Raw genomic sequence first — 16,591 nt, forward strand, 5'->3', positions numbered from 1 at the left:
TAGTGTCTAGCTCTCTAAAATACAAGAAAATTTTTCCAACTGAAAATACAAAAGAGGAATATTCTCAAACGTACGATGAGTTATTACAAGGGATACAATAAAAACCAATCTATGAATTGCTACTTTAATATCAACATGAAATAATACGAAACTGGGGGATTTTTTGAAAAGGGGGAAGATTTGTTTAACTCAAAAAATATTTTTACACCAGATAGGTAGGTTCAAAAGACTCACAGGTAAATAGTATGAGAATATAAAAAAAATTATTAATCCTTACTCGTCTATGAAAACTGTGTCCACATTCTAGCACACACACATCCTCCTGGCTTAGCTCTTCATGGCATATTATGCAGGGATCATCATCAGATGTCTAGAGATAAAATAATTTAAATATATATTTTACATAAGGTTAAAAACTACTTTAAAAAAAAAAATCTATCTAGTCAGCTAGTTGTAACACAGTGGGTCGACTGCCTTCCAAACCTAAAACAGGCATAGATCCTGCCCTGACGAGCTTACAACCTATTGTAAACAAACCCATTCCTCCTATCTTTTTTTAAAAGCCCAACAGAACAGAACAATAGTATTTCAAAGTAAATAAATTGTTAACACAAGTGATGCTACTGAAGCTGAGACACCATTACGGAATGCTTTTGAAGACAGAGCACTGAAATTTTCAGGAAAAGGCAAAGTTTAGTGATTGAAAGTCTGGGAGATGGGATTCCTATTTTTATTTGCATATTATGGTAATTGCGTCCTGCAAGCACCTCAGATAAATCTCGTTCTGCCTTCTCAAATCACCTTATAAATAAATCCTCATACACTATCACACCTGATAGTGCTGTTACATACATTACGCATCTAAAAACAGAGACTAGGAAAGTGAATAATAATTTGAGTATTTCAAAGCACTTTGAAAGTGGGGAAGATATCAAGTAGGGTACCCATCACCATTTTACAGATGAGTATATTGATGCAGGAAGAGCGTAAGGGCTTGCAGATGTAGAGCACTGGGAGTTAAACCAGCCTTTGGAGACCGCAGCATGGAAAATGCTGCCGTGTGTTTACACTGTCAGCTGCAAGCGCACTGGCATGGCCACATTAGCAGCTCTTGCAACGCAACAAAGAGCAGTGCATTCTCGTAGCTATCCCAGGGTGCAAGTGGCTGCAACGTGCGTTTCAAATGGGGATGGGGGGTGGAGCGTGACAGGGAGTGTGTTGTGTGTATGTGGGGGGAGAGTGAGTGTGTTTTGGAGGGCAGAGAGTGTGTCAGCATGCTGTCTTGTAAGTTTGGACAGCAGCAGACCCTCCTCCCCCCGTCCCTCTCTCAGCAGCATTCCACAGTAATGGTTGCTTTGTCCCGGAGCAGATAAGCATGCTGGCTGCCAGAAACAGAGCTTTGAAAGGAGATATCCGCACGCCTGCAGCTGAGTTCAAAACAATGAGAAGAGTGGCCACTTGACTTCAGGGGATTATGGGACCTTTCTGGAGGCAAATCACAGCACACTAATGCAACATGCTGTCCACACTGACACCCGGGCGTACCAGCCGGGACGCAGCAAGTGTTATGCCTCTTGTGGAGGTGGATTACCAGGAGCGCTCCAGCTGCAGAGTCCAGGCGCTCTACGTGCCTTGCCAGTGTGGACATCTCAGGAGTTAGGGCGTCCAAGGCTGATTTAATGCGCTCTAACTTGCAAGTGTAGCCAAGCCCTAAGTGACTTGTCTGAAGTTCTGCAGCAAGTTAGTGGCACAGCCTCCAGGAGCAGGACACGGAGAGACTTTCCAATTCTCTGCTCTGAAGACCAGGGAACACTCAGAGAATTGGCTTACAATGCCTAAAGCAACAGGCATTAGAAAAAAGGCATCTCTCATTCGATCTGATATGTGTGTAACGAAGCTGTGCTGCATTTACTGCCAAGTATTTACAGGCTGTCTCGTTAATTACTGCAATGCACAAAGATCTGATCTGACTAATTAAGGTATTTTATAAAGTATCTTCTAAGAACATTAGTGAAGCAAATGAATACAGATTTTCTTTTTTAAAATATAAAAGTTTTGATTTCTTCGTTGAACTTTCTGTAAGATATAATACCTTGACTTAATTAAAAACCATGGAATAATGCATCATAAAATTGCCCTCTTGTGCTTTGATATATCGATTGAATACATATATATTTTTAAATTAGTGAAAGAGTAAAGAAAACTTACAGTAGAATCATTTGATTTTATCCATTTAGATTGTGATGGTCCTCCAACAGGTCTCCATGGCTGGTGGGCTGGCTGTAATGGCTGAGTTGTTTTGTTTGCAGCAGTTTTATAGGAAGGCCTTGCCTTGGATAGGCTAGACACATTTCCCACGGCAGACTTGGGTACTTTCAGAGTCTGAGTTACAGCACAGGATGCTGGCTTCTCAGTTCTCTTTGCCGAGGTTGGAGCCTACAGAGGTATTGCAAAGGAAACTTCTATCATCATCAAGCATTATGCCATGCATTTGCTAAAGAACATTCAGTATCCTCTTCAGCTTTGTTTCACAGTTTTAATCAATTACGGTGCAAAAAAGCTGACATCTGCCATGTACCTTTTTCTTATTTTGATGGTCCAAAATGAGTTCTGTCACTCTAGTAAGGATTTCATCTGAGCTCAATCCTGAAAGTTTGTTTCCATTTTTAATTTGTACTTCTTTTATGAAGTTAGTAAGATCGAAACTGCAAGGGGGAAAAAAGTAAAGCACAGAGTTTTACAACAGTTTGTACTGTGATTCAGTCAGCACAGTTATAGTAAAAAAAGCCTTTTCATAGTAGTGGCCCTCTTTAAAAAAAAACGGGGGGTGGGGGGGTGGGGTGGGGAGGTTGACCTTCTTTAATGCACTTTAGTAGACACACTTCTAGATACTATTCTGTCAATGTCTAGTTTTCACTGCTCTTATCATGAAATACCAGCAGTTAGATGTTTTAACCACAATGGTCTGACTCAAGGAAATAGTTGCAATGTTAAAAAATAAATTATAGCTGATTTCAGAGGTAACCAGAAATAGAAGGTTCAGAGGCAAGGATCAAGAAGGCCAAATCACACCTGGAGTTGCAGCTAGCAAGAGATGTTAAGAGTAACAAGAAGGGTTTCTTCAGGTATGTCAGCAACAAGAAGAAAGTCAAGGAAAGTGTGGGCCCCTTACTGAATGAGGGAGGCAACCTAGTGACAGAGGATGTGGAAAAAGCTAATGTACTCAATGCTTTTTTTGCCTCTGCTTCACGAACAAAGTCATCTCCCAGACTACTGCACTGAGCAGCACAGCATGGGGAGAAGGTGACCAGCCCTTTGTGGAGAAAGAAGTGGTTCAGGGCCGGATGCGCTGCATCCGAGAGTGCTAAAGGAGTTGGTGGGTGTGATTGCAGAGCCATTGGTCATTATCTTTGAAAACTCATGGCGATCAGGGGAAGTCCTGGACGACTGGAAAAAGGATAATGTAGTGCCCATCTTTAAAGAAGGGAAGAAGGAGGATCCTGGGAACTACAGGCCAGTCAGCCTTACCACAGTCCCTGGAAAAATCATGGAGCAGGTCCTCAAGGAATCAATTCTGAAGCACTTAGAGGAGAGGAAAGTGATCAGGAACAGTCAGCATGGATTCACCAAGGACAAGTCATGCCTGACTAATCTAATTGCCTTCTATGACAAGATAACTGGCTCTGTGGATGAGGGGAAAGCGGTGGACATGTTGTTCCTTGACTTTAGCAAAGCTTTTGACACGGTTTCCCACAGTATTCTTGCCAGCAAGTTAAAGAAGTATGGGCTGGATGAATGGACTGTAAGGTGGAGAGAAAGTTGGCTAGATTGTCGGGCTCAACAGGTAGTGATCAATGGCTCCATGTCTAGTTGGCAGCTGGTATCAAGTGGAGTGCCCCATGGGTCGGTCCTCGGGCCGGTGTTGTTCAATATCTTCATAAATGATCTGGAGGATGGTGTGGATTGCACCCTCAGCAAGTTTGCAGATGACACTAAACTGGGAGGAGAGGTAGATATGCTGGAGGGTAGGGATAAGATACAGAGGGCCCTAGACAAATTAGAGGATTGGGCCAAAAGAAATCTGATGAGGTTCAACAAGGACAAGTGCAGAGTCCTGCACTTAGGATGGAAGAATCCCATGCACCGCTACAGACTAGGGACCGAATGGCTCGGCAGCAGTTCTGCAGAAAAGGACCATGGGGTTACAGTGGACAAGAAGCTGGATATGAGTCAACAGTGTGCCCTTGTTGCCAAGAAGGCCAATGGCATTTTGGGATGTATATGTAGGGGCATTGCCAGCAGATAGAGGGATGTGATCGTTCCCCTCTATTCGACATCGGTGAGGCCTCATCTGGAGTGCTGTGTCCAGTTTTGGGCCCCACACTACAAGACGGATGTGGAAAAATTGGAAAGAGTCCAGCGGAGGGCAACAACAATGATTAGGGGACTGGAACACATGACTTATGAGGAGAGGCTGAGGGAACTGGGATTGTTTAGTCTGCGGAAGAGAAGAATGAGGGGGGATTTGATAGCTGCTTTTAACTCCTGAAAGGGGATTCCAAAGAGGATGGATCTAGACTGTTCTCAGTGGTAGCTGATGACAGAACAAGGAATAATGGTCTCAGGTTGCAGTGGGGGAGGTTTAGGTTGGATATTAGGAAAAACTTTTACACTAGGAGGGTGGTGAAACACTGGAATGTGTTACCTAGGGAGGTGGTGGGATCTCCTTCCTTAGATATTTTTAAGGTCAGGCTTGATAAAGCCCTGGCTGGGATGATTTAGTTGGGGATTGGTCCTGCTTTGAGCGGGGGTTGGACTAGATGACCTCCTGAGGAACCTTCCAACCCTGATATTCTATGATTCTAAGGATGTCCCCGGGGGACAGAGATGTCACAGTCAAGGCTAGGATTCCCTCTGGAATTTGTGTTCTTCTACCATTTGTTGAGTCTGAGGTCCAAGACAGCGGACACTCCCATGCCGTGATCCTCTCCCTTAAAATTCTGGATGACAAAAAATATGAAGGATAGCCCTAAGAACCTTTCTGTTGCGCCTACGTCCAGAATGTTCATTTATCACCAGTTCAGGTTTGATAGGATTGCTTGAGATGGAGGAGTGGATGAAAGAGGGATGGGTGAGGCCCTCAGAGAGTAGCCGCAAAAAACAGTTACTAACTTTCTCGTAACTGTTGTTTTTAGAGATGTGTTGTTCATGCCCATTCCAAGCAGGTGTGGGCGTGCCGCATGCACGCCAGCTGGAATATTTTTCCCCTATCAGCGTCCGCAGGGTCAGCCTGGGTGCACCCTGGAGTGGCGCCTTCATGGCACCCAATATAGGGGCCTGCCGACCCCCTCAGTTCCCTACCCCCTCAGTTCCTTCTTGCCAACTATTCTGACAGAGGGGTAGGAGGGTGGGTATTGGAATAGACATGAACAACACATCTCAAAGAACAACAGTTATGAGAAAGTGAGTAACTGTGTTTTCTTCGAGTGATTGTTCATGTCCATTCCAAGCAGCTAATTCACAAGCTAGAGCTCAGGAGGTTGGGTCAGAGTTATCCACAGAATGGACCACAGCTCGCGCAAAATCTGCAACATCCCTGGCCTGTTGTGTAATTGCATAGTGTGACATAAATGTATGTACTGACGACCACGTAGCTGCCCTGCAAATTTCTTGAATAGGGACTTGTGCCAGGAACACCGCAGAGGAGTCTGGGCCCTGGTAGAGTGGGCAGTGATCTGCGGAGCGGGCTCCTTTGCCAGGGCGTAGCACTCCCTAACGCAGGACGTGATCCACGACGATATGCGTTGAGAGAATATTGGGAGGCCTTTCATTCTGTCTGCCACGGCTACAAAGAGTTGGATGGACTTCCAGAACGACTTAGTTCTCTCTATGTAGAAGGCTAAGGCCCTATGCACGTCCAGTGAGTGTAGCTAGCGCTCCGCATCGGAGGAGTGTGGCTTGGGATAAAACACTGGGAGGAAGATGTCCTTGGTCATGTGAAAATGGGAGACGACCTTCGGGAGAAAAGCTGGATGAGACCTGAGCTGGACCTTATCCTTATGAAAAACTGTGTAAGGGGGCTCAGTCGTGAGGGCCCTGAGCTCTGAGATTCGTCGAGCCAAGGTAATTGCCATGAGGAATGCAACCTTGAACGAAAGATATAACAAGGAGCAGGTGGCCAGAGGTTCGAATGGATGGCCTGTAAGCCTGGAGAGGACTAAATTGAGGTCCCAGGCAGGGACAGGCTGATGCGTGTGCGGGAAGAGCCTGTCCAAACCCTTGAGAAAACAACTGACTATAGGGTTTGGAAAGACCGAGAGACCATTTGTGCCCAGATGGAAGGCGGAGATAGCAGCTAAGTGGACCCTTATTGATGAACGGGAAAGGTCTTGATGTTTTAGGTGAAGGAGGTAGTCCAGTATAAATGGTATGGGGGCGAGGAGCAGCAACTGACTGCGTTGCTCTGCCCAGATGGAGAACCTTTTCCATATGGCCAGGTATGTAGCCCTGATGGAGGGCTTTCTACTACCAAGGAGGACTTGTCTGACCTGGTCCAAACAAGACAGCTCTGCGGCACTTAGCCATGGAGCATGCAGGCGGTAAGGTGGAGCAAGTCCAGATTCGGGTGCCGGAGTCGGCCCTGGTCCTGCATGATCAGGTTGGGGACCAGCGGTAAGGTGAGTGGGGCCGCTATGAACATTTCCAGGAGCAAGGTGAACCAGTGCTGATGTGGCCACGCCGGCACTATTAGTATAACTCAGTCCCGGTCCCTGCGGATCTTGAGGAGCACCCTGTGGACTAGCAGGATGGGTGGGAAAGCAGATAGCAGGCAGCCCTCCCAAGAGAAAAGGAAGGCATCCCCGATGGACCCCAAGCCATGGCTCCCGGGGGAGCAAAAAGTCTGACATTTCCTGTTGCCCGGAGTGGCGAACAGGTCTATCTGGGGAGAGCCCCAGAACCGGAAGATTGAGTTCACCATGTCTGGTCGAAGGGACCACTTGTGGCCATGGAAGGTCTGGCTGAGGCTGTCTGCCAGCGTGTTTCGCACCCCTGGGACGTATGAAGCCTGCAGGTAGATAGAGCGCTCCATGCAGAAGTCCCACAGCGCTAGGGCTTCCCAGCACAGGGGAGAGGAGCGTGCACCCCCGTTTGTTGATACAGAACATCACCGAGGTGTTGTCCGTGAGGATTGAAACACACCTGCCCCTTATGTATGTTTTGAAAGCGTAGCATGCCACATGCACTGCCCTCAGCTCTTTGACACTGATGTGAAGAGCGAGGTCCATCGGAGACCAGAGGCCTTGGGTCTTGAGGTCCCCTTGGTGAGCACCCCCAACCCAGATCCGAGGTGTCTGTCACCAAGGAGAGCAAGGGCTGAGAGCTAGCAAAAGGCACGCCTGTGCAAACGACTCGCGGGTTGAGCCACCATAAGAGGGAGTCCAGCACCAGGCGGGGCACAGTTACGATCCTGTCCAATGCACCTCGAGCTGGTAGGTACACCGACGCCAGCCAAGACTGGAGTGGGCACAGCCTGAGCCTGGCGTGCTGCACTACGTATGTGCAGGAGCCCATGTGTCCCAGCAGCTTTAAACAGTTTCTTTCCGATGTTGTGGGAAACTGTCTGAGGCTCTGTATGATGTCCTGAAGTGAGCAAAACCTGACTTCTGGGAGGTACGCCCGGGCTTGGGTAGAGTCCAGGACCACGCCTATGAACTCTATCCTCTGCACCGGGGACAGAGCAGACTTTTCCTCGTTCAGGAGGAGACCTAAGTTGAGGAAGGTCCTCCTTATAAATTTGACCTGAGCCTCCACCTGGGCTCTCGAGCGACCCTTGATCAGCCAGTCGTCGAGGTATGGAAAAACCTGTATCTGGCGCTTGTGCAGGAACGCCGTGACGCATTTTGTGAATACTCGGGAGGCAGTCGTCAGTCCGAATGGGAGGATGGCAAACTGGTAGTGGCCTCTGTTCACCATGCATCTGAGGTAGCATCTGTGATGTGTGACTACTGCGATATGAAAATACGCGTCCTTCAAGTCGAGGGCGGCATACCAGTCTCCTGGATCCAGGGAGGGGACAGTGGAGGTTAGCAAGACCATGCGAAACTTGAGTTTCTTTACTTACTTGTTGAGCTGTCGCAGGTCCAGTATGGCTCTGAGGCCTCCCCTGGCCTTCAGTATTAGGAAATACCGGGAGTAGAAACCCTTGCCCCTTACCTCCTGAGGAACCTCCTCCACTGACCCTACTGAGAGGAGGAACTACACCTCTTGAATTAGAAGTTGTTCAGGGAGAGGGGTCCCTGAAGAGGGACGGGGAAGAGGGTTGGGGGAGGGGGGTGGGTACATATTGGATGGAATATCCCCTCTCTACCGTGCGGAGCACCCATCAGTCTGAAGTAATTCGGGATCAGGCATGGTAGAAAGGGGATAGACGGGATGAGAAAGTAAGATGGGAAGGATCCAAAGGTCGTACTGGCAAACCGTCCTCGACCGTACCCTCAAAAGGGTGGTCTAGAGCCCAGAGGGGCCCTGGGCTGGCCAGAGCTTTGTCCAGAGGGAGGGCGTTGCTTCTTCCGAGTGCTTCTGTTTCACCTACGCGGAGCATCCTGGCAATTTTGGGGTTGGTAAGGACAAGAGGCAGGTTGAGGCCTAAAATGCCTGCGCTGGGTAGCAGGCGTGTGAAGCCCCAGTGAACGAAGGGTAGCCCTCGAGTCCTTCAAGCTGTGAAGTCTCTTATCCTCTTATCCGTCTCTATCCACCAAAGAGTCCAGAGGAGGGTGGGTGTAGAGATGTTCATACCCTTTAGAGGGAGCAAAGAAGTGGTGCTCAGATTTCTTGGCCGTAGGTGCCAGAGAAGCCACAAGTTCTTCGCTGTCTCCATTATTGACTTGATAAGTGGCAATGCAACCCTGGATGGGCCGGAGGGAGCCAGGATATCTATGACAGGGTCTAAATCCTCTTCCTCCTCCTCCGCCTGAGTCCCCAGGCTTTGGGCAGTCTGCCTCAAAAGCTGTTGAAGAACCCGGCTGTCCTTCAAAGCTGGGGCCATCTAAGTCCCCGCAACCGCTTCATCAGGTGAGGACGAGGAAGAGAGAACAGGAGATGGGCCCAGTTCACTGCCCTCTGCCCCCCTGAGGTCCCTCAGCATGCGGTACTCAGGCTGTGGAGCTGGTACTGATGAAGAACTCGGCACTGCATCCGGTGCCAGAGCAGACAAATCCGGCGGGACCGAGACCGACGGGGTCGATAGGGACAGAGCTGAGGCTTCCACCGGTGGCGTCACCTGGAGAGCCAGTGATGGAGCTGGCTGAGGTACCGGTGCCAAAGCTATCTGAATCAGTGGGACCCCTCCCGACTGTGGCACAAACGACGCTGAGGACACAGACACTGTTCTGGTGCGCGGGCCGTGGGCTTGACCTTGGCTCTGATGGTACGCTCAGGGTGTCCAGAAGGGCCATTGGGCAGGTGGTTGCCACTGTTGCTGCCACAGTGCCGGGTATGGCTGGTGACTCCACTGGGACCTGGACCTCCTGTTCCGCAATCTGCTGGATCGAGTTGAGTCCACCTCCGACCCCGAGGTTTCAGAGTAAGAAGACCCCGGAGAAGCAGTTCCCCTGGGTCGCCAACAGACGACTACTCGACTCCGGGGAGCGGTGCGCTTCCTGCGCCTGCGCAGACGGTGCCGGAGATGGAGACCGATGGGCCATCATGGCTGGCTTACCCCTGGAGTGAAACGGGGCGTGCAGTTGCTGGCGAATTGTCCCTCCTTTGAGGCGGAGGACGGCACCGGGAGGCGCATCAGGTCCGTTGCCACCTCCAACGCCTCCGGCGTCGATGGTGGCTGTAGGTCCACCAGATGGTTCAGGGACCGAGGAGGGTTCGGACTCGACTGGACCCCAGCCAGGGAAGGAGTCGACAAAACCCTGGACAGAAGCAAGGCGGAGGCGGTCTGTCCCGAGTCACTCGTGGACGCCGCCGGCCCTTTAGGTTTCGACGGGTGTGATGGGTCCCTCACTGGCCTCTTCTTTTTTACTGGCACCAGAGATGGAGACGGTGCCGAACTGAGGTAGACGCCCTATGGCCCGAGCCGTGGCAGTGCTGGTGGGCTTTAGAGTCTTTAGCCGGGTGCATTTCGTGCGCCGTTGGTGCTGGAGCACTGCGCACCGAAGAGGACGTGCTTGGTGCCGGGTCATTGGGTCCCGAGTCAGATTGCCATCTGAATGCCATCTCCATGAGCAGGCGTTTTAGCCTCTGCTCTCTGTCCTTAAGGGTTCTTGGGTGGAAACTCTTGCAAATGCGGCACTTGTCCTTTTGGTGAGTCTCACCAAGGCACCGCAAGCAAGACGAGTGAGGATCACTCTTGGGCATAAATTTTCCACAGGACTTGCAGAGTTTAAACCCCAGAGACCCGGGCATACCCCCGAAAGGGGAAACAAACGATCTAACAATCTACTAACTATATGAAAAAACTATATAGAGAACACTATTGAACTATGTGCACTAGGAACAAAAGACACTGCTAACGCGCTTGCTGTAGGAGCGAGCAAAGTTCCAGCTAGCCGTCACGAGCGGTAAGAAGAAACTGAGGGGATGGGGGGGCAGCAGGCCCCTATACTGGGCGCCATGAAGGCGCCACTCCAGGGGGCGCCCAGGCCGACCCTACGGCTGCTGCTAGGGGAGAAATCTTCTGGCTGTCGTGCATGCGGTGTGCACACACCTGCTTGGGATGGACATGAACAATCACTCGAAGAACTCTATTTCTCACCCACTTGTCTGTGGTCAATAGAGACCATTCTCCTGAGAAACGAAAAATTCAAGGAGTATTTCTGCATATTACTGGGCTTGTAATTCCTTCTCAGCACACTCTGTGGGGAGGGACTGCTTTGGTTTGGAAGTGCTGTCTGCCACAACTTAATACAATTTTTTTTCCAGACAGGAGACAACCTGTGTATTTGGGTGAGCATAGAATTTGTTTGGAGCAGGCATCTGTAGTCCAGGACACAGTTAGATGTGATGCCATGGCAGTATCTGAGAATCTTACTGCATCTACTGAGGTATCTGCCATAAAGTCTGTTGCTGGGGTTATTTTCTTTAGATAGACCAGAAGTCAGGATGGTTCTTCTGTTTTCATGGCTTTACGGTCATCCTGTCTCTTGTGAAGCATATAGTGGCCAAGGATGTCTCAAAGTTCCTTTTATGGTGGCTTTTACCTTTTTGTATCATTGGGAGAGAAATCCTCTTCACCTAGGATTACCATTTCTTTTGCTAGAGATGCCACTCTAGTATCATCCTTTTGTATTTCTGTAATGGCGTTTTTTGGTGCTTGCAACTTTTATCTAAGTGCACACCTGGTTATGCGCTTAGCCTTCTCAGGAATTTCCCATTCCTCCCTGTTCACATCCTCAAAAGGGTGCAGTGGGATTGCTGTCTGAAGTGAGGATTTGGAAGGCAGGTATTTGCCCTTGTCCTCATGTGCCAGTTCTGGTTGATCTGGAGAGCAGATGCAACCTTTCTGCTTGTGGTCTCGAATTTATCAGAGGGTGAAAAACCTTTGCTGCATGTTTTCCATGCCTTGCACAGAGCCTGAATGTGAGAACTCTCCTTCCTCATCAGAGGCAGCGGAGCCTCAGTCAGAGGAGAAATACTCTTCGATTTCTTTTAATTTTTTTGGATTTTTGGCCCTTTTTATCTGCTCAGCAGGAGTTGTCACCAGGCTGTGGCTGGGGTGGTGTTTCTTGAGCCCCCTGGAAATATCTCCTTGTATCTTCCTCTCTACCTGGGAATGGGGTCTCATTGCTAGTGTCTGTAGTTTTGCGTGGGAAGGAGAGCTATGTAGGAATCCTGTTTCTTTTCCTAGGGAATTTACGATCCACTTCTGTGTTTTGGGGGGGGAAACTGATGCCCATTGTTTTTTCATTCTAACCAGGGTCTGCCCCAGGACTTAACCACTTTGCTGTTTGGCTGGTGTCCTCGTCTTTGGCTCTCTCCCCCCACCCCAATAACCTGTCTCTTGGATGGGATTTTCTACATTGGAGTCATGGCTCCTCGGACAGGCATGTCAGGTCTCCCCTGCCCTGAACCCCATGTCCTGGCAGAGAACAGAAACAGCATTAATATGCCCTCTGAAGATCCTGTAAATGCTGCCTCACATACGGAATACTGCTTAGATTTAACCAGTGTTTATGGAAGAGACCTGCTATGCTGGATCAAGGTGGCTGACGCCATCATGATGCTCTTTACCTGATCCAGGGGAGAAGAATAAGGAAGGGAGAGGAAAGGTCACTCCCTTCTAGCCAAAAAATTTTTAAAAAAAAAGGCTGGCAAAGAAACGATTGGAAGTAAAGTGAACTGTTACTATGGTAGTGAAGACTTGGTGGCAAGTTACAGTAGGGGATGTAATCAGCTGGAGCTGTGTTACAGAAATGAACTGCTCTGGGAAACTGCAGACAGGAGGAGACTAGCTCTTAGAACTTGGGCTGCAGAAATACCAAGCTAAAAAATTTCAGAAATTTATAACAGAACTTCATAGGTGATTTTTTTTTAAATCATACTACCTGAGTTGGCACTAGAAGTTATAAATCCATAAAAAGTGTATACGCTAAACTGCTATTTACCTAGCCGATTTTGGGATTTCAGAACAGTCAGGTGAAATAGCCTATATGGGTTTTGTACTAGGACAAAAATCTTACTTTTGGAATTACTTTGTTCCTATGTTTTATGATAATTTTTGTTAATTTTTTCAAGAGATAAAATAAAATATACTTCTAACCTGAATGAGTGGTTTTGCCTCATCTTCAGTGTTTATTCTAGCATGCTTCTTGGATGTATACTAATTTTTAAATACCATGTACATACAACACTTTGGAAGGAGCTCTACTAACTTTCTCTTCTACTGTACATCAAAGAAGGTGTTTGAGAAAAAACTGAAGGGCCTTTTATAAAGTACCACTGTCCTTGTCACATTCCTAATGGTATGTAAAGGGACTGATGCTTATTTGACATATTTATTATTCTATTACAAACATTTAATATTCTATGCTTAGTCTAAATAAAAACTAAGAGAGCCTTATTAGTTGCATGGTTAAGAACTCAAAAAGCAAGAATATCAAGGTCGCACTAGCAACTTCTCTACTTTGCCCCCATGTACATACACAATCATAGAGCTGAATTTCATGATTACATTCTATTCCTCAATTACAATATAATATGAAATTTCCTCCACCTTGCAATATTTATTCAGACTTTTATACTTACACCAACATGTTTGCTGTAATAGATCACTTTACCTTTGAGAGATGACTATAATTAGCATATAAGATATCTATGGTAGGTACTGAATAATTTCGTCTCTTTTGAAGCAGAAGCACAGCTAACTGCAGGTGCAAATTAGGGGTCAAACAAATAACTCTAAAGCTAATGGCTGCAAGTTTAGGTGGTCTATAAATACTTTAAACAGGACTTTTTACTATTACTTCTATGGTATATACTTAATCTGTTGTATGTTGTGTAACTGTTGTTGAGTATTTGCATATAAATGACTAATGGACTGACACACAGTAGCACATGACGTAGAAAATTAGGATAGCATTGCATTGTGTTTAAAAATAATGTAATGCTTTAGACTGTCAATGTATAAACACACAAAAGGAAGCAAAGTTAAGAATGTGTATCTGACAGTGTAATCATAACTTTCTATGAATAATATAAGGTCCTGGTTACAGAATTTCCTCTCTTATTAAGAGAGGAAAGAAGATTGGGGGTTGGGTGGAGTGGACATGTCACCTTTGTCAGGACCAGTAGCAAATTGGTAACAGCATGCATAAATTCCATAATCTGGAGCATGTGGCTAGGTATAATCAAAATGCCACATCCCACTCACTTTGTGAAGTCTAAAGGAGGATCCTCCTCTCTCTTGCACACTTTAGCAGCTATCATGTCACCTCAGAGTGGGCTCCATCCTGCACACCTCAGCTAGTATGCTGCCCCATTCCTAACCCCGTTAGACTCAAATGCTATTAAATTTAGCCTCATGTACCCAGAGAGAATCCTCCTTCAGCTGAACATTTTACAAGATTAATGGGAAGATAAGAAACCCCAGACAGGGAGAAAAATCACCCAAGAGCTTATCCTGCTCCCAGCTAAAATATGAGGAGATTCGCTGCCAAGAAATCCAGCACATTAGAAGTCAAAAAAGAAAAAAAACCTTTTAAAACAGTATTACCTTGTATAGTGGGGAAATATAGCCGTTAGACGCTCAATTATATTATCAAGTGCTTTTGAAAGTGCCTTCTTGTTTGGCACTCTAACAGCTCCCAACTGCGTAGCTGATGCTGGATCATTTAGTTGTCTTTGGTTCGGCTGCATGTTCTGAGCAGTACTTCCAGAAATCCCCGATGGCTGGGCTACTCGGACTTGATCAGAGTATAATGCTCCTAAAGTTTCAGAGGGTATTTCCACTGATCCATTCTTTGCAGAACAAGGATTAGGACTTCTACATGCTGTTTTATTTCCAGTTTGCACATTAAGTGTGGAATGCACTGGACTTTGATCTTTGGAGCTTGAAAATGCAGGAAGTAAAGTGGGACGGACAAGTGCAGATGAATACATTATGATGGCTGGATCATTAATAGGAGGACTGCCATGCATTACCTATAAAAAAAAATCCCCCAGAAAGATGAAGAGTAATTAAAATATTAGTCAAGTACTATTTTCAAACATGTTAAGGCTACAGCTACTTCATGGACTGAGCTGTACTTAACTTAGGCAGTTAAGAAGGAAATACACAGTAAAAGACGACACTTCATCCTGACCTGATTTACCCCACGGGATAACCTGTTTGTACCACACATGTGAAATCTGATAATTGTGCAGTACCTATAGACAAGATTTGCTCCAAACCTAATTAAAATATAACATGCACACACATGTAACCCTTACCGTTATTTTAACTTATACAGAGTTTCCATGGTTTTAGCTACAGAAATGGTCCTGGCCAGTCATCATGGTTTTACAGAAGAAATGTTTTGAAAGTGGCTGTGGGCATTTCTTCATTAAAGATTCCAAGATGGCAGGCAAGAAAGCCACCAACTGGAGGCATTTAAAAGTGGGGTTTTTAAAGGAGTATATTTAAAAACTTTAGCCATATAGGGGTTTTTATTTAAAGAAATAAATGGTTGCCGTATTCACTATGCTGAAAGGCTCTGCAGGTTTAGAATTCATTTTCATCACAGGGCTCTTTAAAAAAGGATACACTTATCCTCACTTCGAACACAATTGTGCGCACTTACTCATAATGAGTAGAGCCATACGCTACACGTGGACCTCGTGAAATCAAATCAGTGGAATTACTATTAGAATAAGTTTCAGAGTAGCAGCCGTGTTAGTCTGTATTCGCAAAAAGAAAAGGAGGACTTGTGGCACCTTAGAGACTAACAAATTTATTTGAACATAAGCTTTCGTGAGCTACAGCTCACTTCATCGGATGCATTTAGTGGAAAATACAGTGGGGATATTTATTCAACTCCAACGAGAGACTGCTGAATTGGAATTAATTTGCAAACTAGATACAATTAATTTAGGCTTGAATAAAGACTGGGAGTGGATGGGTCATGACACAAAGTAAAACTATTTCCCCATGTTTATTCCCCACTCCCCACTGTTCCTCAGACGTTCTTGTCAACTGCTGGAAATGGCCCACCTTGATTATCACTACAAAAAAACCCCTCACCCCCGCTCTCTGCTGGTAATAGCTCACCTTAAGTGATCACTCTCGTTACAGTGTGTATGGTAACACCCATTGTTTCATGTTCTCTATGTTTATAAATCTCCCCACTGTATTTTCCACTGAATGCATCCGATGAAGTGAGCTGTAGCTCTCGAAAGCTTATGCTCAAATAAATTTGTTCGTCTCTAAGGTGCCACAAGTCCTCCTTTTCTTTAAACAATATTTGGTTTATGGTAATAAGGGTTCAACGTATGTATAATCTGAATGATTATACAGTAGAACTTGGAAATATGAACACGAGAGTTACAAACTGACTGATCAACCACACACATGGGTGTAGTTTGGGGGGCAGGGAAGGCACTGCCCCGCAGACAGAGGTGAGGAGTGGTGGGGGTCACATTCCATTGTCCCTCCCCCCGGATTTATGCAAGCACTGAACTGCACAGGGCTTGCTCTGCTTGGCCTCCCGGGGGCACGGTGACTCTGTTGTTCCCACGTTGCCCGTTCCTGCACATTTCCAGATCGCTTGGCCCCTTTCCCCGCAAGCTGAACCCTGGCAGTTCACGTATGTCAATAATGATCAAATAAAGTTAAAAGACAGGCAGAGATGGCCCTTTTAAAAAGTGAAATACTCAAATGGAAGAAGTACAAGACTTAGAAGAGATAAATAATTTGACAGCTGCCCACAAAGTTATTTCACATGTAGTTCCATAAATTAATCCACTTCAAAACTAAGTGCAGACTAATGATCCATAAAGCTTCAGTAGATTTTGCTCTATAGTGGTACAAAAAGCATCATCTCATAAAAAGGCTAAAGCCAATTTTTTTTTTATACTGATATGGATTGTCTCAGCAAACTGGAAGGCAGCT

The 16,591-nt window shown here is 46.5% G+C and overlaps 1 protein-coding gene across 17 annotated transcripts in view; it reads right to left on the reverse strand.

Moving 5' to 3' along the window:
* TTC3 (tetratricopeptide repeat domain 3) overlaps positions 1-16,591 on the reverse strand; it is a 131,592-nt gene that overhangs the window by 2,981 nt on the left and 112,020 nt on the right. For all 17 annotated transcript variants that reach the window (XM_043538240.1, XM_043538239.1, XM_037904079.2 and 14 more), the window contains 4 exons: positions 14,219-14,646; positions 2,579-2,705; positions 2,209-2,436; positions 278-370 (listed from right to left, as the gene is read on the reverse strand). In XM_043538240.1, coding sequence (XP_043394175.1) covers positions 278-370; positions 2,209-2,436; positions 2,579-2,705; positions 14,219-14,646 — 876 coding nt within the window. The remainder of the gene's footprint in view (positions 1-277; positions 371-2,208; positions 2,437-2,578; positions 2,706-14,218; positions 14,647-16,591) is intronic.

The sequence above is a fragment of the Chelonia mydas genome, chromosome 1 (genome assembly GCF_015237465.2).
Source record: "Chelonia mydas isolate rCheMyd1 chromosome 1, rCheMyd1.pri.v2, whole genome shotgun sequence".
Lineage (NCBI taxonomy): Eukaryota > Metazoa > Chordata > Testudines > Cheloniidae > Chelonia > Chelonia mydas.